Source organism: Trichoderma citrinoviride, assembly GCF_003025115.1.
Source record: "Trichoderma citrinoviride strain TUCIM 6016 unplaced genomic scaffold BBK36scaffold_5, whole genome shotgun sequence".
NCBI lineage: Eukaryota > Fungi > Ascomycota > Sordariomycetes > Hypocreales > Hypocreaceae > Trichoderma > Trichoderma citrinoviride.
This window is the reverse complement of record NW_020194713.1, coordinates 828,517-848,873: the sequence shown is the minus strand read 5'-3', so window position 1 is coordinate 848,873 and position 20,357 is coordinate 828,517. Positions and strand designations below refer to the sequence as shown.

General features: G+C 53.9%; 6 protein-coding genes across 6 annotated transcripts; 4 read left to right on the top strand and 2 right to left on the bottom strand.

The window, feature by feature from the left end:
- Positions 1 to 2,685: 2,685 nt before the first annotated feature.
- BBK36DRAFT_1115745 (trypsin-like serine protease) lies at positions 2,686 to 3,621 on the top strand (the record flags this gene model as incomplete). The annotated part of the gene is made up of 3 exons (XM_024890163.1): positions 2,686 to 2,949; positions 3,025 to 3,224; positions 3,306 to 3,621. The coding sequence occupies 3 exons, from the start codon at positions 2,686 to 2,688 to the stop codon at positions 3,619 to 3,621; spliced, it is 780 nt and encodes a 259-aa protein (XP_024750773.1).
- Positions 3,622 to 4,067: 446 nt separating this feature from the next.
- On the bottom strand, positions 4,068 to 6,562 carry BBK36DRAFT_1167850 (RabGAP/TBC; the record flags this gene model as incomplete). The annotated part of the gene is made up of 6 exons (XM_024895095.1): positions 4,068 to 5,275; positions 5,335 to 5,477; positions 5,534 to 6,081; positions 6,135 to 6,293; positions 6,365 to 6,482; positions 6,540 to 6,562. 6 exons carry the CDS (start codon positions 6,560 to 6,562, stop codon positions 4,068 to 4,070), a joined length of 2,199 nt encoding a protein of 732 aa, XP_024750772.1.
- Positions 6,563 to 7,127: 565 nt separating this feature from the next.
- Positions 7,128 to 8,942, top strand: BBK36DRAFT_18963 (hypothetical protein; the record flags this gene model as incomplete). The annotated part of the gene is made up of 1 exon (XM_024897865.1): positions 7,128 to 8,942. One exon carries the CDS (start codon positions 7,128 to 7,130, stop codon positions 8,940 to 8,942), a length of 1,815 nt encoding a protein of 604 aa, XP_024750771.1.
- Positions 8,943 to 11,516: 2,574 nt separating this feature from the next.
- On the top strand, positions 11,517 to 12,754 carry BBK36DRAFT_1158287 (hypothetical protein; the record flags this gene model as incomplete). Its single annotated transcript, XM_024894095.1, has 3 exons — positions 11,517 to 11,916; positions 11,981 to 12,552; positions 12,617 to 12,754. 3 exons carry the CDS (start codon positions 11,517 to 11,519, stop codon positions 12,752 to 12,754), a joined length of 1,110 nt encoding a protein of 369 aa, XP_024750770.1.
- Positions 12,755 to 14,421: 1,667 nt separating this feature from the next.
- On the top strand, positions 14,422 to 15,800 carry BBK36DRAFT_1158286 (UAA transporter; the record flags this gene model as incomplete). The annotated part of the gene is made up of 3 exons (XM_024894094.1): positions 14,422 to 14,633; positions 14,707 to 15,500; positions 15,580 to 15,800. 3 exons carry the CDS (start codon positions 14,422 to 14,424, stop codon positions 15,798 to 15,800), a joined length of 1,227 nt encoding a protein of 408 aa, XP_024750769.1.
- Positions 15,801 to 17,045: 1,245 nt separating this feature from the next.
- On the bottom strand, positions 17,046 to 19,478 carry BBK36DRAFT_18960 (dual specificity protein phosphatase; the record flags this gene model as incomplete). Its single annotated transcript, XM_024897864.1, has 1 exon — positions 17,046 to 19,478. One exon carries the CDS (start codon positions 19,476 to 19,478, stop codon positions 17,046 to 17,048), a length of 2,433 nt encoding a protein of 810 aa, XP_024750768.1.
- Positions 19,479 to 20,357: the final 879 nt, after the last annotated feature.

Genomic DNA, 20,357 nt, shown 5'->3' with positions numbered 1-20,357 from the left:
TGTCCCAGTTAAGTCCTGTATCAATGCTCCTCCGACAACCGGTCCCCTCTGTCTCCAGCAGTAACTCGATCCCTCGGCACGGACCATCGCCAAGCAATTGCGTCTTATGCTCGATCCCCTGCAATTCCCTCTTCCCTCTTCTCTCTTAACCCCGGCGCCTCGCCTCTGATAGACGCCCGTCGTTCAGCAGCAAGCAAGCCTCAGATGCTACGCTGGCGTGGGATTGGCTCTCACAAGCCCATCTCGTTTTCCTGCACGATTGCGCAATCGACAATTGGTTCGACAACCATCCTGCCCGAAGTCGGCTGCCAAAAGAAAGTTGCGAAAAGGCAAAGTCTTGCATGTGAATGTGAGAGTTCGGATGGTTGAAGGGTTTTTTTTTTCCCCTTCTTGTTGTTCTTTCCCCCTCTGCTTGTCTCCATCCATTCCGTCCTGCATCATCTCGTATGGAGCCCTTTTTTCCTTTGGTCTCCCCCTCCCTTATCGTGACCACAAAACAAAGGTGCGTAATCTTAATATTATGCTTCAATGGCAGCCTCTCGCTAGCCGACGACCTAAAATGCATTCACCTTAGCGAGATGCCAGCCCGTGCCTTAGTGTAGTTTAAAGGTTCCAGTTGGAACGGCGGCAGAGGGAACTTCTGCAATTGACAGCCGCCCAAATGAATTCTCAGTGGGGGTCTCTGCTCGCTTTGTTTACTTGAATTCTCTCTCTGTTTACTTCTCTCACTCTCTCCCTCCGCAAGGTGCTAGTATTTCCATGGTTGTACAAGTGTTCGTGTTCACGGGCCAGTCCTCCCGCCCATGTTTTGCTAGTTGCCTAATTAGGTGCCCACTGCCGGAGCGTTGCCTTGCTCGGCGGTTCGATTCAGATGCAGGCTGCTCGGTACTTTTTGAGATGCATGGTGTTTAGGTGTTTGGCAGGTTAGCAAGGTCGTACGAAGGTCGTACGAAGAGGAGGAGGTGGGATACAATCAATCGATCAATCTCTTTGATAGTCAGATGGATAGATGGATAGATAAGGCTTCAACTCCAGAGTCGTCTGTCATTCAGCCACAATATGCCTTTGTACGAGCAGACACATCTCACGTGTCCTCGTCCTCGATCTCGTCCTTGTCCTTGTCCTTGTCCTTGCTGACGATATGCGTCCCCTCACTCAAATCGATCGGTCAACTTTACCCCGCGCCCGCCTCAAGTCATGCCGGCGCGCCCTTTCAAGGTCAGCATCATCATCATCATCCCACATGAATCCATGTACATACATGTACGGGGACCCAATAGTACACTAAACAAACAAACAAACAAACAAGCCCCCATGCAATGCTTTCTTGCATTCATTGCACCCAAAACCTGCCCAAGACGGCAAAAGTACCGTATATACATGGGTAAAAAAAAGAAAAAATAACAGAAAACCCTCCCTGTCCTCTTCGTGTTCCCCATTGCCCAATGATTTTCCCTCTCCCCCGAGCATGATTTTGATGCTTTTTATCAAGCTTAGACCGGGCCTTGGCGCCTCAATCCAGAAGGTCGCACCAAAACCTCTCTCTCCGAAGCTGCGATAAACGCCATGCATCCCATATCCCAGCCCACCCTCTCTCTCCCTCTCCGCCCCTCGACGATCCCAAACGAACAAGATCGGAAGAAAGTGACGGATACGGCAGGCTGTTTGGACGTCGAAACTGCCGGAGCCGGCCGATCGTCCCTGGTCTGGCCTGCTTGGCGCTGTAACGGTTCTTGATAGGCTGGTGTGGCATCTTGGTCTTTTTTTCTTTTGTCCGTAATACCTTGTTGTTGTTGTTGGTGTTGTTGAAAGAAGTGTTCTTGTTGAAGATGGGTTGTGGTGACGCTGGCCGTTGTATTGCAGCATAGTTCCCTCCACCTTCATCTCATCTTTCCTCTTGCTCCCTTTGTTGCTCTTCACCGGCGTTTCACTACATACATTGCTACTGCGACGTAGTAACACACCTATAGCACTCATTCTCCTTTCTCATTATCATTTCCATTTATTCATATTACTTGCGTCTTCCTTTTCCCCCCGGACTTGGCTTGTCGATCCGGTTATCTTGGCTGCATTGGCCCCCCGGCCCCGGCCCCTGGCCGTAAATAACATGCCCGCATCTTCTATCCAGCCACTCAGGGACATCAGATGGATCTCTGTCGTGTGATTGCACCGTCAAACGTTTCGCCTTCTGTTTCTGGCATTGAACCTTTCTACATACTATTCACCCACTCTTTCTCTCACACACACACTCACTCGCTCAGCTTGGATCTTTTGCGAATAGCCCTGGCAGCTTTTCGTGGGGAACTTGTGTGTGTGTGGTTGCTGCAGGCTTCCCTTTAGGAAGGAGATTTGGATCGGGGCTTGTTGTTTTCTTGTCATGGACGAATGGGATTTGTCAGTTTCTCTTGAGCCTCGGTATGCGAATTCGGGGAGATCCCGTCTTTGTGGTGTCGTAGGATCGGGCTGTGTGGACTAGATACGGCAGATTAACTGACCTTTCCTTGTGGGTGTCATTGTCTATCGTCGATTCTGCCTCGGAATCGAATGTTGGAAAGCTGTATATAAATATGGGCTGTGATCCCCCTCGATCCGTTTGGAAGATCTCATCACAGCTCACCCACTGCCAATCCCAATCAAACTCTTCTCTGCCTCTTAGAAGAAAAAAGCCTCCAGCCCCTTTTCGCAATGGCTCCCGCTTCCCAAGTCGTCTCAGCTCTCATGCTGCCCGCTCTCGCCCTGGGAGCCGCCATCCAGCCCCGTGGCGCTGACATCGTGGGCGGAACCGCCGCCGCCGCCGGCGAGTTCCCCTACATCGTCTCTCTCCAGAACCCCAACCAGGGCGGCCACTTCTGCGGTGGTGTCTTGGTCAACGCCAACACCGTCGTGACCGCCGCTCACTGCTCTGTCGTCTACCCTGCCTCGCAGATCCGCGTCCGCGCCGGTACTCTTGTAAGTTTTCTTTTCTGCTTCGGCGCTCCCCGTGTCCCTGAGTATGCTAACCAAGCTCTCTCTCTGTCCTGACAGACCTGGAACTCTGGCGGTACCCAAGTCGGTGTCTCCCAGATCATCGTGAACCCGTCCTACAACGACCGCACCACCGACTTCGACGTTGCCGTCTGGCACCTGTCCAGCCCTCTCCGCGAGAGCTCCACCATCGGCTACGCCACTCTTCCCGCCCAGGGCTCTGACCCCGCGGCCGGCTCGACCCTCACCACCGCTGGCTGGTAAGCAAATCATCGATGTCCCCAAAGTCTTCGGCCCGTCGTCAATGTCCGAAAACTTGCTAACCGTTTCTCTCCAAACAGGGGCACCACCAGCGAGAACTCCAACTCCATCCCCTCGCGCCTGAACAAGGTCTCCGTCCCCGTCGTCGCCCGCGCCACCTGCCAGTCCGACTACCGCAGCCAGGGCCTCAGCGTCACCAACAACATGTTCTGCGCCGGCCTCACCCAGGGTGGCAAGGACTCCTGCTCCGGCGACTCCGGCGGCCCCATCGTTGATGCCAACGGTGTCCTCCAGGGTGTCGTTTCTTGGGGCATTGGCTGTGCTGAGGCCGGTTTCCCTGGTGTCTACACCAGAATCGGCAACTTTGTCAATTACATCAACAGCAACCTCGCATAAGCGGTTATGGATGGCAAGCAACGAAGGCAGTAAAATGGGAAAAAATCATCTTCTAAGTGGCAGGGTCCTGTTTGCTCTTGTTGATTGGTTATGTAGATGAAGCTGTGGGCAATTTTGGCTTCTCTGCACAAGAACTTGGCCAATTAGTTCAGAATATATAGGACTAGAATTAAAAAAAAAGTCTACCTACATGAATCTTCTCGCACCCGGTAATTTGGTAGCTTCTTCGTTGCATCGTAGTGACTGGTACAAGTTGTGATACTGTGTCCAACCATAAGGCGGCATCATGCTATAAAAGACAATGCCAGGATTTTGCGGCTGACAGTGAGAGGGGGGAAACGTGATCGGGTCTCATCGTGGACATATGAACCCAATGGATCTTTCGTATGTCATTCCGTATATCTAAACATGACTCATGAGGAAATCGAATAGTTACCATCCTATCGTTACTCCTTCGCTCGCTGCGTGCTCTCAATAGGCTCCAACCCAAAAATGTCGCCAGACCCAAGAGGATCTCTCTCGTCCAGCTCTGCTGGCCCTTCTCCAAACAGAAACGCGTTCTTCTCACGGCTCGCATTGTTCCCGCGTCTCTTCTGCTGAGACACAGGTGATTTGCCTATCGGAGGCGTCTTCAGGGGGCCGGATTCATCAGGTTCCAACATCCATGAGAAAGAAGACTGTGCTATAGTCGATCTGGCGGGTATAGGGGCGGCCGGTCGAGCATTGAGGCTGATTTCACTCAACACGCCTTCGTTCATCGCATCCTTACTTGTGACTTCTACTGAGTCAGACAGCGGGTCTTTGACCTCCGCGGGCTTCTTCACCTGGTCCAAAGCCGAGATCGTCTTCGCTGGAGCCGGAGCGGGCGTATTTGTGTCTGGAGATACCGGTGACAGAGGTTGGTTCTCCTTTCCAGCTGTTGGCACTCTCTTCGTCTCTTTTCCTTCTCTTTTCTCAACCCCAGATGGCATTGCTTCAGCCGTAGGGGAGTCTATCATCGGAATGTCCATGGTGGCATCTTGAAGATATATCTGCACAAACTGGACTTTGGCTGCTGCAACCTCAATCGTGTCAAGGCTTCGAGCCTTGTCCTCAAGATTGGACAGAGACAGTGCCCTCAGGCTGAGGACGGTCTCTTCGAGGAGGCTTGCCAGTTGCTCGTTCCGCCTCTGCATAACAGCTAGCGCTTTGGCTGCGCCAGCGTCGGCCATGGCCACTCTTGGAGACGGCGAAGACAGTCCTTCGTTTAGACCTTGCATGTTTCTTTTGATTTCGCCCACGGCATCTCGTAGTGCTTGGTTGATTCCCAGCTTTTCGCTCTTCTCTATCACGCCCTGGATCATATTTTCCACCCCACCCTGTTGCTGAAGAAACTTCGATGGTGAACGGATTGGTGACCTCAAGCCGAAGCCCTTTCTGCGGAGTGACTCAAATCCGGAAGAGGGCGAGCCGATGCGTTCAGCAGGCTCGGGGCTCTTTAGCGTTTTGGGAATTTTTCCCGAGTATCTCTTAATCAAGGCTGCACCTCCGGCCGCATTCATGTGATCACGGAGATAGAGCGCATCATCAACGAACGTTTGAGGCCCATGCAGCTGATCAGGGGGTGGGTATTTCAGGAGAAGTTGCAGACAAAGAGAATATTCAGACTCCAGCACTGAATTGTCAAGTCAGATTAGCCAGGACAACATCTCCAGAGCTAGTAAAGACACTTACATTGCCAACGAATGCGCAGTAGCATGGCGCAGCAAATGAGGTCGATCAGGTCTAACGAAGGATCAACAGCAAAGATTGTGTCCCAAAGGACAAGAAACTGGTTGAAAGGAAACTCTCGACTGAATAAGAGTCGAATCCAGCGGCTATCAACCAGGTCAGCTTTAATGTATGAACAGCTTGAGAATGGGTTATCGCGTACATTAAGAAGATCTGAGGAAGTATCTCTATACTTGTGAGATGTGCAGCTAGTTCGGGGTCAACCTTTTGTAAGCAGACTTCATGAATGAACCTGCTCCGCTCAACAATGGCCGAGCTTTGCTCTGGAAATCGAGCTGGGGATGGGACGTCGGCGCTCGAATTCGAGTCTGGCACATCCTTGACTTCGTAGAATGACTGAGCGTGCTCCATCAGTTGAGAAAACAAGACAAAGGCATCATGCTCGATAAATGACCGGTCGATGGTCTCGAGCATCAGCTCGTCAACGCTACTCTCGGCATCGCTGGCGGATATTGATGCGCGATCCAGGGCATCTTGCTCGACAACGTGCACTATCGGGGCCAGGACTTCGTGCATGCCCTGACGATAGCCTCCCCTGCTCGGATTCACCTTGCAATAGATAAACAAGATGTCCAATATCATGCGCTGCATATAGTCTTCATGATAGTTTGCTTCATCCGGAAGCCTTTGCACGTCTTGTAGGATCTCTGCTCTGATAACCTCATCTTCGCGGACAGTATTCCAAGGAGACTTGAAGCGGTTAGGGCATTATGAGCCTGAATAGGTAGGAAGGGTTCACTTACTTTGGGGTCATCGGCCAAAGGGTCGATGGTGAGTTCGGCGAGAGCCTCGGGATGGTTTATAAACTTGAGGAAGTGGTCACGACGTTCACTGTAGAGCTCCCTCTTCTGGCGAAGAGACTGAGACCAACTTGCCTCGCCATCCTTGGACAAGAGAAACACCTTTACATGGCATCAGCGTCAACGTCAGACCACCATGTCCAGAGGAAGACGGCACATGTAAGCCGACTCACCTTCCAGCAGACGGAGCGACAGCCCGATAAACAAGGGCTGGAGGGCCCGTTGTAGCGGACGGCGTCCCGTAACTCGTCGACGCTTGCGCAGTGCGCTTGGGTCGCCTGCCATCTCGCTCTTCAAGAGCAGTCAGTCGCCTGCCACTGACTCGTTTGTGAGATATCTGGAACTTACTGCGTCTCTGCAAGCGATCTCATGCTGACGACGGTCCTGGCGAGCAAGGCTAGGCGGCCAAGCTCATCGACATGGCACGCTCGCTTCTGGCTCTGTTATGAGTCTATCGTTGCATCGAATATGGCGGATTACTGAATATCACACACAGTTCGCGGTCTCACTCCAGAGGGTGAGAACATCCAAGATTGAATCGAAATCAAGGCTGCGGAAGTCAGTCGCCATAGCCCCGCATCTCGCCGGCGCGGATCTATTTGTATAGATACATGCACACGCAGCTGCCTCGGGTCGCTGTAGGCGGGTCCCGGCGTCCAATACCGCGCCTTACAAGCCACAAGCAATGCTGTAGGCCGGCCCTGTTAGGCGCTTTGTGCCAAAGTCCCGATACATGAGCCCGGGCAAGCTTCGCGTCTTCCGCTTAACCCCATAAGGCCGGCTACGAGACACTTCGGTCTCATCCGATGCTTCGACAAACTGCTCGCATATGATAGAACCGCGTCTCGTCTGTGCAGCGTGACCTCGAGACATCTAGCTGGTTGTTGCCTCTCTTCAGTCTCAGTCAAAGGAGCATGCATCTGCATATTCGTCAGCATGTCGGCTGATTTGTTTGCTGAATTTGCCAACAGCAACCCGCCACCTCCGCAACAGCAGCAACAACAGGGACAGCAATCACCGCTTCCCCCAGCCGCAACTGGCCAGCAAACGTGGAATAAGCCTGCGGCAAGGGATCCCTTCAGCTTCGGCTTCAACGACTTTACATCAGCAGCAGCATCACCAATTGAACGATGGCCCCCAGTCCAATCTCAGCCGACCGCAGCTGTCGGCTGGGCTGCGTCGCCACCGGTCTCACACGCTGCGCCAGCATCTCAGGCATTCAACGATGTTGATGACGATGGCTGGGGAGATTTCGAGACCGCGGAGCCTACACCGGCAGCATCTACCATCAGCAAGACTTCCGAACCATTCGGCGGGCTGGCCTCTCCAATCAAACAGCCTGATGTCGTGAATAGGCCCTTTCGGGCCCCTACTCTCGACATCATGACCAATACTTTGGTTGACGTTCAAGCAAAGCCAAAGGCAAAGCCCGAAGGCACCGGCTTCTCATGGGACTCGGCGCAGGGCAATTCAAGGCTTTCCATGAACCTGGCACCTAAAGACCCCAACGTGCTGTTCGATGCCGATGATTTTGAGCTCCAGGCACCGGATGTTGACGAGGACGAGGATGAGTTTGGTGACTTTGAAACGGTGGCACCGGCACCTCCGCAGCCGAAGCAAAGCTCTACAACGAATCCCACACCTTCTAGCAACTCCGCTCCGCTGCTGGACTTGCTCTCGCTTGACGACCCTCCGGAGAAACCACCGGTGCCAAAAGTCACTCACAAGCAAACCCCTCCCCAGCCCCTGGGAGCCTTGAGCTTCGGGGCGGCGGCAACAACACCCCCGAACCCGCCAAAGTCACCATCTTTCCAGGAGCGAAACCCCTTCCCAGACCTTGGAATCAAGACAAGTGGAACTACTGCTAGACCTCCCACGAAGGCGCGTGATGCACCAAAATCAGCAACACCAGTTACGGCATGGCCAATGACCAAACATGGAGCAAAGCCATCCGTGGCCAAGGCATTTGATGATGATTGGGACGCTTGGGACGAGACGCCTAGTGCGTCTCTCAACAAGAAGGAAGAGAGACCAAGCATAGACCAGTCTGAAAGCTGGGATTGGGACGCAGGCGACGGCGGTCAATCTAGTGCCATGAAGGAAAACGATGACGACCCTCCTCCAACCAACGTCCCTCCACCATCCATCATCTTGTCTATTTTCCCGGACCTCTTGAGTTCAGCAAATGCCTTTTTCAAGCCAATATCTGGCCACAGTGCCTCCATCAAACAGCAGGTTCTGTCCAATCCCAAAGCAATCCACTTTCTCCAAGGCTATATCCTCCTTGCCACGACTGCCGCTCGAGTGATTGCTGGCCGCAAACACAGGTGGCATCGGGACAAGATCCTGGCGAAAAGCATGTCCATCTCGGCCGCCGGCAGCAAGGGCATGAAGCTCGCGGGCTTGGACAAAACTCAGTCAGCACGGGAAGACAGAGAGGCAGCAGATGTGGTGGCCGTATGGCGAGAATACGTCGGACGCGTGCGGTCTGCTGTTGCTGCTGCCAACGCCGAGGGCAAGCTAGGCCTCAAAGTTCCCGAACTCAGCGAGAATATGCAGGTCACAACGGCTAAGATGGTGCCGACGGGGCCCAAGCCGTGTGTCATTTGCGGGCTGAAGAGGGAAGAGAGAGTGTCAAAGGTCGACTACGACGTTGAAGACAGCTTTGGGGAGTGGTGGGTTGAGCACTGGGGCCACAGAGCCTGCAAGAACTTTTGGGTACAACACGAGCAGAAATTGCGACAGCGTTGATGGATGGGTGAGGTGCTTAGATTTAACAACCTCCTATCTGTAGAAAGAGCTATATAGAATCGGATATTGATGGATCTACTTTAGGATTGCCCAGTTGTTCCATCAGAGGTGCAGCCAACCACGAATACGAGGAAGAGGTGGATGCAGCAGTCCAATTGGTGTCGAAGCAGCCCCGGGTATTGCGGATGTGTCTCCTCTACCGGCTCCGTCGTATGATATGCGATGGACAGTAGACCAAGCACATGTATGGACAATGCAGCGGTGGCTATCAGGATCTGGACAGAGGAAACACAATAGCACCCCGCCTTTGGTGATGTATCCGTACATGCACAGGCGCTCGAAGCCGAAAGCCACGATATAGTTGTATATTACATATATGTAGCCCCTTCGCGGATGCCGCTTGCTTCTCGCTCGCATATTTGCGTAGCAGTGAAGGCTCAAAACAACCCATCACAGCGTCCAAGGTTCTCCAGGGCGGGATAAAGATGCAAACTCGGCAAAGTCTGTCTCCAGTATCCGGACTGGACGGCATGCGTGCCGCGTAGAGTTGGCGGTACGGCAATGCAAACAGCCTCCCACGAGATGATTGGTGTATCAGCTGAAAGGTTCTGCAGCTGGGAATGGTTGCTTGTACAGGTGCTACCACCCATGCCGCATATACTGGCAGTAGCTCAACAAGTTTGGGACGCTGATTGACGGGCTGAGGGCGCCATCGTCAAACCACTTACGAAGACTATCTGAGTAGGTAGGTAGTAAGTAAGGCAGTAAGCTGCAGTGCATATTAGTCGAAGCAGTAGTAGGTCTGGACACCGGGATTTCGTTGGGCACATGCGAGTGTCGGAGCCTCAAATCACATAGGCGAGCTTATTCCAGGTGTGTGAATTGAGGGTGCTCTGTTGAAAGCATCCGGAGAGCTATTACACGGGTTGAGGGTACAGAGGATAAGACGACTGCTGCGTTGGGATGCCTTCCCTTGGCCCGCGAACCTGGTGTTTGCTGCTGGACAGTGCATTCGTCAGCCCATTCAACGGGTACAGACACTGTAAACATGGACTCAAGGAACTTGGAACCTGTCGCATTCTGGAAGGCTGTTCCAAACCACTGCCAGGCACATGTACTGTAGGTATTCGTAGAGGGTGAAGATATGCGGAAATCTGGGGGCGTTCTCCCTCGTTTCCGCTTTAGGCAAGCAAACCTCGAGCAGAATTCGGTTGGCACAGTGGGATCGCGTGGCAAATGATACCACGAAGAGACCCTTGACGTACCTCCCCGTCAGCATGCGGAAAGGCAAACACCGAGGTACATACCAGGTAGTACTACCAGGAACTCGGCGCATCCCATGTAGCGACAAACAATCCTGAAGTTGACCTTGAAGACAAGCGCAGAGGACTGAAGCTCAAGTGAAGTTGATGTGCATCTCCACAGGTACCGAGGTAGGTAGTAGGTGGGCGGTATCTGGCAGGTATCCCCTTGGCAAGTTTCGCGATGTTTGTACTCCTCAGGCACAGTACCTACCTTGTATATATGACGCAGAAATCTTACCCTTGAAGGGGCTGCTTCCCATTGCAAGCCACTCGAGAGACATGCATGACCGTTCCTGGCGCACCGAATCGTCTTGCTCTGGCGTTTCTCGCCTCTTTTTTCCCTTGCCCGCTTTTGGTCGAGCAGGTCCAAGTCTGGGCTGTCCAGCGGCCACGGCAGTGACAGCTGTAGCGACGCCAGCGCCTGTGGCCCGCTAGCAAACTGTGCTAGTGGCGCTGCGGGTGGCTCTGGCTGCTTTGCTGCAGCGCTGCTTCACCTCTGCCTCTGCCTCCCCACCTGACTTTCTTCTTCGGCTCCCCCTCCAGAAGCTCTCGCTCTCTCTCTCTCTCTCTCACACCTTACCTCCAGTCTCAACCGTCACTTTTTCTTCCTCTCTTCCTCTCTCTTCCCTCTTACATCTCCTCACCTCTACCCGCCCCGACCCTTTTCTCGCGCCCTCGCCGCCCTACGGATTTCCCCCTCAACCTCCATCTCCCGATCTCCTCTTGCGCACTTCCTTGCCCTCCGGCATCGTGTCGCGTTTCTCACTGCTCCTTCGCCCGCTTCCGCCCACTCGCCTCTTGACCCCGCCAAATCCCTGCCAACACCACACAAAAAAAAAGCGTCTGGCAACGCCCTTGACATTTCGCCAAGTTCTCACGGCCAGCCTCGCTCCCTCTCACCTTTCCGACGTCCGCGCAGCTTCCGGCTTCTCGACGTTCATCCGGTAAGTTCATTACCGCTCTTCTAGCCCTTCTTCGCGACGAGACACGGCTGTATCTGCATCGTCTGCCGCCGCGGCAGTCCCTCAGGTTGCCACCAGCGGACAGACAACGGCGTGTACGCACGTTGCGTCACAGACGGTCCTGCTATGCGCGCATCTCCATGCGCAACCTATCTCGAAGCTCAGGTGGCTTTGTATTGAGTTAAATGTAGACTGACGAATATCTGCCAGACAGTCTCGAGCTCAGCTACCCGCTCTGATACCAAACCTCCACCTCACCCAACCCATCTCTTCCGTTCCTTCCTCACCTTCCACCCCACTCAGCAGTCATGGCCGCTTCCCAAGATATCCTTTCGCCCAATGGCGGCGATATCGTGGACTCCATGGACCAGTTGAAGATGGACGAGCGACTCGGCCCCGACGGCGAGCTCGCCCCTAAGACGGACGAAGAATATGCCCAGGCTCAGCTGACCTTGCGCGCCATCGTTTCCTCCAAGGAAGCCGGTGTCATCATTGGAAAAGGCGGCAAGAACGTCGCTGACCTCCGTGATGAAACCGGCGTAAAAGCTGGCGTTAGCAAGGTTGTGCAGGGCGTTCATGACCGAGTTCTCACCATCACCGGCGGGTGCGATGCCATTTCTCGCGCCTACGCCATTGTTGCCCGAGCCCTCCTCGAAGGCGCCCCCGTCGTTGGTATGGGTGGTGTCGTCCAAAACAACGGAACTCACCGTGCGTATTGTCTACTCTCTTTCTCTTGGAAACGATTGCTAACGCTGGCGACTCCGATCAATAGCCATCAAGCTTCTCATCTCCCACAACCAAATGGGCACCATCATCGGCCGACAGGGCCTCAAGATCAAGCATATCCAGGACGTTTCCGGTGTCCGCATGGTTGCGCAGAAGGACATGCTGCCCCAGTCTACCGAGCGCATCGTCGAAGTCCAGGGCACTCCCGAAGGCATCCAACGAGCCATTTGGGAGATTTCCAAGTGCTTGGTCGATGACTGGCAGCGGGGCACCGGCACCGTGCTCTACAACCCTGTCGTCCGAACTCAGTCCTCCGGCTCTGGAAGCCTGGGCGGCTCCGGCTACGGTAACGGCGGCGGTCGAGACTACGGAAGCCCTCGCGTGATGCGCACCGGCAACGGAGCCGACTTCAGCAACGGAGGCTCGAGGCCATTCAGCCGCCGCTCTGATTCCGACGCTGCGACTCGCGGCCCTCCCACTCACGACGAGAACGGTGAAGAAATCCAGACTCAGAACATTAGCATCCCCGCCGACATGGTTGGATGCATCATTGGCCGTGGCGGCAGCAAGATTAGCGACATCCGCAAGACTTCCGGAGCTCGCATCTCCATTGCAAAGGTAAGCATCAGCGACCCGAGCTGCACTCCTCTTCATATCCACAGTCGCAACTGACACCCAATAGGCCCCCCACGACGAGACAGGCGAGCGCATGTTCACCATCATGGGTACCGCCAAGGCCAACGAGTCCGCGCTGTTCCTACTCTATGAAAACCTTGAGGCTGAGAAGATGCGTCGCAGTCAGATGCAAGACCAGGAGTAAACCAAGGACTTTCTAATAATGAGCACGCTGGCTGTTGCTTCATGTTTCTCGTACCACTTGTGAATGAGCTGTGTTTGGGCTGGATTTGGCGGATAAGGGCGTCCAGATCTGGTTTGCCGCAAGGCTCCTCTTTCCCCCGCTGGAACAGGGACAGGATTTTCGATGATTGCAGTTCATCGCCAAAAGCATCCAACGCAGCCACCGTCTGTTTTGTTTGTTTATCTTTTCCCCATTTTATTGTATTTTTTCTTCTCTTTTCCTTTTCTACTTTCTCCCTCCTTATCTCCAGTTATGCTTTCTCACGTGTCATTTCTACCTCCACTGGGCCGCCATCAAACCGATTCTATCTCTACTGCGCGGGTCGACTCTCGCATCGATCATGAGGCTACTGCTGCTCTCTACAGTAGCTCAGCCTCATGGGGAAATGATGGTCCCCCGAGCAGGGCTCTTTCAATGTCTGCAAGCACCAGGCAAGGACTCATCGAATATTTCTTACCTCGACCTTCGACTCTCACGCCTCTGTTTGCCTTCATCACCCGCGACGCCTTGTGACCGCGCAGGCTTGACATACATCCACCAATTCTCAACTCACGCCTGGGATCATGGCATCGATACAAGCGCATCGAAGTGCGCTGCCTGAGATGGCCAGTGTCCCTTACGGGCACGAGTCGTCCAAAGCACGGCTTCGCTGCTCGGCTGTCACACTATCACATTCACTCTCTCCTCGACTCTCGCTCCGCGATCCCTTATGCCATCCTTACTCCGCAAACTCGAAACCAAGAATACTATTACGCAAGCAACAAAAAAACACACCATCCTCTTACTCTACCACTCGCTGCGCGACGACCGACATGTGAACCAACATTCACGTACACATCATCTCCCACCCGTGCCCTCTTATCCTCGTCGTTGTTCTCCTTGACAGGGGATGACGACTCTCTTTTCTCTTTTCTCAAGCAGGAATCAGGCAATACCCCGTGGCATGCACGACAGGCATGCTATGCGCATGAAACGGATCTGGGATTGGGGTTGTCTAGATAATAGTGCATCTAGTCAGTCGTTGTGCAAGAGACTGAAATATATTTGGACGCAAGCTGGCTTGACTGTGACTTGGTTCCCCTAAATAGCTGCCGAGTAAGTCATGTCGTATTGCTTGATGTTGCCGGCCAGGAATGAAGCCATCCAATATGCTTAGTACATCCAAAATGATTATCATCATGGATAGCCTCCAGATTTAGGCGTTGCCGGCAGTAAGCCTCCCAAGAATGCGTCTAACCCAGATTGGAAAGTGTGCATCCGGCAGGCGGCGGCAGGCACCCCCACCAGCCTCAGGGTCCCTCCTTCCCCAGACGTCAAGAGCGTGCCGTGGCTGCGAGATGAAGCCAACTTGTCAACTTTTCGGTCTCTACAACTCTGTCTACTGAACCCTCGCACTCATATATATCCGGCACAATTGGCGCCGTCGCTCCCTTTTCTTCCCTCGTTTGGCTGTCCCTTTTGCCTGTTTGATCCTCCCTTTTGCTTTGCTCTTCATCTTCTCCGCGCGGACTCGTCTACCATCCACTGTCCTTAGTACTCCCGGCAGTAACGCATCAACGAAACGATTTCGCAAGCGCATCTCTGTGCTGCGCGCATCGACAACGCGCTTCTCCGTCTCTGCTTGAACCATGGCGCGCTCAAAGCAGCCGGCCGTTAAGCGCGAGTCGTCTTCCGAGTTCTTCAACAAGCAGTCTGCCGCATGGGAGGATGCCAATGGAAAGGAGATGAAGGCGACGAATGGGCACGCGGCTGCTGCGTCCAAGTCGGCGCAAGAGTCGGGCAAGGGCGAGGCGGGCTTGGTTCAGCTTGTAACTGCTGTCGCGGGCATCTACGCTTCCTTGTAGGTTTTTTTGCCTACCAGTCCCTCTATCTGGATCGCTTTGAGCTAACTTGTGCGCGCGCGACACCAAAAGCTTGACCTGGGCGTATCTCCAGGAGAAGCTGACGACCAAGGCTTACGGCCCGGCCGACGCACCAGAGGTGTGGCATTTCCCCGTCTTCCTCAACACCATCCAGTCGCTCTTTGCCGCCGCGGTTGGCTTTGTCTATCTCCTCGTCTCGACGCCGAAAGGCGCATCGGTGCCGCCCATTTTCCCGTCGCGCAGCATCCTCGGCCCGCTCGCGCTCGTCGCCATCACCAACAGTCTGGCCAGTCCCTTTGGCTATGCCAGTCTCGCGCACATCGACTACATCACCTTTCTGCTTGCCAAGAGCTGCAAGCTCCTCCCCGTCATGTTCCTGCACATTACCATCTTCCGGAAGCGCTACCCCCTCTACAAGTACCTCGTCGTTGCCGCCGTCACCACGGGCGTTGCCGTCTTCACCCTTCACTCGGGCCGCAAGCATAAGAAGTCGGCCCGGTCAGACGAGGCAAACGTCTCCTGGGGCTTGCTGCTGCTGGGCATCAATCTCCTCTTTGACGGCCTCACCAACAGCACGCAGGACTACATCTTCCAGACGTTTCGCCCTTTCAGCGGGCCGCAGATGATGTGCGCCAACAACATGATGAGCACCGTTGTGACGTCCCTGTACCTCATCGGTAGCCCTGCGCTCGTGTCTACGGGAATTGGCGAGTGGCTCGGGATGGACGTTGCTGGCAGCGCTGGCGAACTGAACGCGGCCCTCGAGTTTGTGACCAAGTATCCTGCCGTGTGGAAGGACGTCTTGGGCTTTGCAGCTTGTGGTGCACTTGGTCAAGTCTTTATTTGTACGTCTGCTCAAACTAACTTTATACCCTTCCTCCTCCTCTCAATAGCCCTTCAAATGCTAACCCTACATTCACTTAGTCTATACTCTGTCCACCTTTTCATCCGTCCTGCTCGTCACCGTCACCGTGACGCGCAAAATGTTCACCATGATCCTCTCCGTCGTCGCCTTTGGCCATCGCCTCACGCAGATGCAGTGGCTCGGCGTCGGCCTCGTGTTTGGCGGCATTGGCGTCGAGGCGGCCATTGCCAGGAAGGAGAAGATGGATAAGGAGGCTGCCAAGGCGAAGAAGTCTTCTTGATGAATAACCCGCGCAATAGAAGAGAGAGACAAAATTTACAAGGATCGTGATAGAATTCAGACTTCAAGATGTACATATTTTCCGGAGGGTTGGCCACACGTACATATATATATTGTCCTTGACTGTTTTTGGATATCTTTTACTACTCCCGGTTTCTTTTCCTTCCCTGCGTACAACATGGCGTTTCGCTGGGGATTTACAGAATAGCCCTGGTATATGGGAAGCGGGCTTTCATACAAAATAGAACATCAAGTATTCTGAACTTTTCGTGGGGACGGAAGAACGGACCCCAAAGGAACGACGTGGCCAGTAGTAGGGGCGACGTATGTCTGATGTAGTAATTCGATTTGGTGTATTTTCTTTTTTCGTCTTCTTCTCCTCCCCTATTCTACCTATCCTTATATTTTGCCTCCCTTGCTACCGTGGTATCTCTCTCTCCCTTCATCTCTGTCATCGGTAAGGGACTTGCATGGCCCATCCTTCTCCCCCCTCTCAATGCTCTCCAATGAAGACCTGCTTCTTCCAAGCGTCCACCGTCTTTGAGGAGGTTATTCCACCTCCTCTTTAATTTCCTGTGCGTATGCCAAATGCCGGAGGGTTGCAAAAATACAAAACAAAAGGGAAGTAATAAAATGCCGACAAAACGAGATGGAAACCAATGTACTCCCCTCCCCCACCACGTACCCAAGTTTTGCTGTTATCCAACAGCCTGTCCTTTGGAGATAAGAAAAAAGCGAGCGGAAGATATAAACACAAGAGAAAACATAGGTAAAGACAAATATGATAAGTACATGGGGGAAATAGAACAATTTTTTGGACGTATGTGCAAGAGGAAATGATGCTTGCTCTTTCCCTTTCTCCTCCGTTCCCATGAGGATCATGAGCCAACCACGACCAGCTTGAGGGATGTCTTGTAAGCTGTTCAGTCGGGTAGCAGCGGAATCGAGAGGGTAAAGCGACGACACGCGGAGGGGGGCAAAGTCAGGGTAGAATCACGAATGCTCCCGCTTCCTCAACGTGTGTGCTGATCAAATAGCTCTGTTGTACACGGTTGAACTCCTGAAAATGCGATAGAAATGGCACAGAGGCTGGGGTACAGCCATAGTCGGGATCCAATTAGAGACCATCCTTCAGCCGAAGACGCAGGCTTCGCCATTCTCCTTTTTAAGACGATGTGCTTTGTATATAGATGAATCGTGAGTGGTATGATGCTAGAAAATGTCGTAAAAGCATGGTCAAGGCCGATTATAAGATGTCATCAATGGACCGAATAATCGATGCTTCGCCCTTGGCAGGTGGGCTGCGCGGATCCGCTTGCGTTGGCCTACCGAAGGAGAAAAAGGAGTCCCGGCTGAAAGCCGTCTGCCTTGGGGAGAAGAGATTTTGCGGAAGCTCCTGTCGCTCGATGAATCTCATTCCAGCAATTGACGGGAAGCTCCCCAGGGAGCTGTTGGCCATCTCTTGGTCCCTGGGTGACATGAGGACATCATCGTCCGGGAAAATCGCCGAGAAGTGAACAGCTTTCTCGTTGGAAGTTTGCATGGGAAATGAAGACGAATAGTCCCGAGCACCCAGGGTCGAATAAGAGGCAGTCGGCTTCAGTCTGGGACCGCCCAGGGGAGCCAAGCTTGGCTTGGACCGTCCTTGCGCTGACTTTGGTCTCAAGGGGGGAGCCTGGAGCTTGAAAGGCGAAGGAGACGGCGGCGGAACAAGGTCCGTCCTTGATTGTCGAGGGCTTGGTTCTGGCTCATTGATAGAAGGCTCCATCTGCTTCGCTTTCTTTTGTTCCGGCTCCATGCGCTCCGCCTGAGGCCTCTCGAAGCTGTCTCTCCACGAAAATGTCAAGGGCGCCGAAGCAGGTCCCGGGGAAATGGTCTGGAGGTCATTCGAGTTGCTCGGATGGAGAGTCAGAGGAGTCGTGCTCTCGCTTCCCTGCCTACCCTTGCCGTTTTCTGCTGGGAGGGGCGCAGTGTGCGGCTCCTTGGAAGGCATCTCAATTGCGTCAGCGGACAGGGTCAATCTGTGCTTGGACGGACTCCTTCCAGTGCGAGGTCGATAGGGCCCAGAGCCTGGCGAGGAGCGCTTCTTCTTGGCAAGCTCCTTTTGGAAGTCTTGCAGCGAGTACATGAGCTTCATGTTGGGGCTGATCCAGCGACTCTTGGCCTGTGCTGCGTAGTACGCATCGTTGACGCTGAAATGGGGGTTTAACCAGAGGCCGTAGGCAATGATGAGACTCGCCGAACGGCTAGCTCCCTGCTGGCAGTGGACGAGCACCTTCTTGCCTTCCTTGGTGCGGTTCTCAATGGTCTCGCAGAGGTGCATGAGATCGGGCGCGATGTCGGTATTGTGATCCCATGGAATGTGGATGTACTCTGGTGTGCTAAGAGGATTGGCCTTTGGCGTCGTGGGCGTCTGCATGTCCGTGTCCATCGGGCTGCTGCCGTCAGAAGGCTGGAACTCCCATGCGGTAGCAAAGCTGGAGTTTGACACTGCCGTATCCGGAATAGGGCTTAAATTGGATGAGATTCCTCTGCCGCGAGCGGAAGGCCCGTGCAGTGAAGGCTTCGCCTGCTCTTGTTTAACCTCTTCTCGCTTGGCCTCGAAGGGATTCCGAACTTCGTGGGCAACGTTGATGACTACATCAAAGCGAGAGGCTTCTTCGGCCGTGGGTTCCAGATACAAATAGACATTATCGCCGTAAATGGCAATGGGACCATCAGGGTACCCAGGCGTTTTCTGGTCTTCATTATTCTCGTTCTCCCGAAAAGGCTCGTCAAAGTCGTTTCGAGACGCAAGCTGGGTCTTGATGGGAGTGTCCTCTTCCGTGATGGCAGCATCAAATGTCAAGTTCATGCTGGACTTCATGGGTCGCAAGAACTCCGACAGCCCTGACTCATTGCGCTCCAGGACCTTTGGAAAGGTCATTCCCCCAGCAGGTCCAAATGTGGATGTCTTCAAGGAGGAGGAGGGGAAAGACGGTGACGAGGTGGAATGCTTGAGCGCGCGGCGCTGCAGGATGGGAGGCATGCCTGGCGATGCCGGCACTTCCAACGACGTCTGCTTAATCAAATCTGAAGCATTGGTCTTGAGGCTGAGAAGACTGGGCTTTCTCTTCATGGCGGGAATGGAGGGCTTGATGAAGGAGGGCGAGCAAGGTTCCGATACCATGGACTTGGCCGAGGCTGCTACTGTCGGTGGCTGGATGGATAGACCCTTCATGTTTCTCGGCTTCCTCGGAGCGGGAGACGTCATGGGACGCTCCAATGCGCTCGCCTCGGAAATGCTGAGCAGTGAAACTGGGTTGGAAGGGCCACTGAAGCTTGCAGAGTGAAAGTTACCAAGCGGGAGCAGGTTGAGCGGAGAATCCGGTGACGAGGATGGCGACGGATCCGAGAGGGGTGAAGAGTCTGTGGTAGACAGCGTAGTCGTTGGGGAAGAGTCGTCGGATTCTGATGTCTGAGTCGAAGTACTGTCGCGATGCTGCTTATGGCTCTGGTCTGGAGCAAGACAGGCCTGGAGGCTCGGCTGCTGAGAGGTTTTGGGCGCCACCTCGAGAAACTTGGAGCCGACGACGGTAATTGTGTCGCGATCTACCATGGTCTCGGATTCTAGATCAAAGACAGACATGAAGGTCGGTATCTGGTCTTCGTATATCTGGCGCGCGGCGGCTGCGGGCATGGTTCCGAACAAAATTGCCCGTTTGCTTGTTTCGAAGACTCGGGTCTCTCGCGCGCATGAACCCCCAATGCTTGACACGTGAGTTATTGCGTGCTTGTGCCGACTAAACCAAGAGCTGAAATATTAGAGTGAAGCGGCTCGTTCGAAAGTTATGCCGCTTGGAAGAAAGAGAAAGAAGCGTCAAAAGATGGACAAGAGAGCGAGCGTCGAATGAATGGTTTCGAATGAAGGGAGTGTCGAACTGCGGAGAACCGAAAATGAAAATAGAAATCAAGAACGTAGCCAATGGACAGCACAGCTGAATCCGGGTGTTGACAGTTCGCGATACAAGAAAGGAAGTAGGCGACCAAGCGGTCGGGATTGTGGCCCGAGAGGCGTCGTATCAGACGGACGCAAGCAGCTGGAGGCGCGGCACTGGGCGTTTTGCGGCGGGTTTGAGCGGGCCAGAATCCGACACGAGAGGAGCAAGAAAGTAGAAGGCGAAGGCGAGGAAACGAAGAGCAGAAACGGCCTCGGGTGGTCGACGGACAGGACAATGAGGCGTGCGAGGGTCCAAATCGAGGCGAGTCGAGAAAGGGAGCTGCAAGGAATGGCACCAAAAAGTCGAGGTGAAACAAGAACGGCGCCTAATTAGCGGAACGGCCACATGCAGGTGGGAGGGACGGGATAGCCGCTGGAGCAGGAAAGAAGACCAAGGGCGAAGGGCGCAATGCGAAATGCGAAGGAAGAGAAGAAGGCGAAGGACAAGGCGAGGGAGAAGGACAGGGACAACAAGGCAGCGCCAGAGGGTGCAGATGCCGGATCCTGCGCGAGGGCGAGCGGGAAGGGGGAGAGGCTGCGGATGTTGCGAGGAAGGGAAGAAAGAGAAGAGAAGAGAAA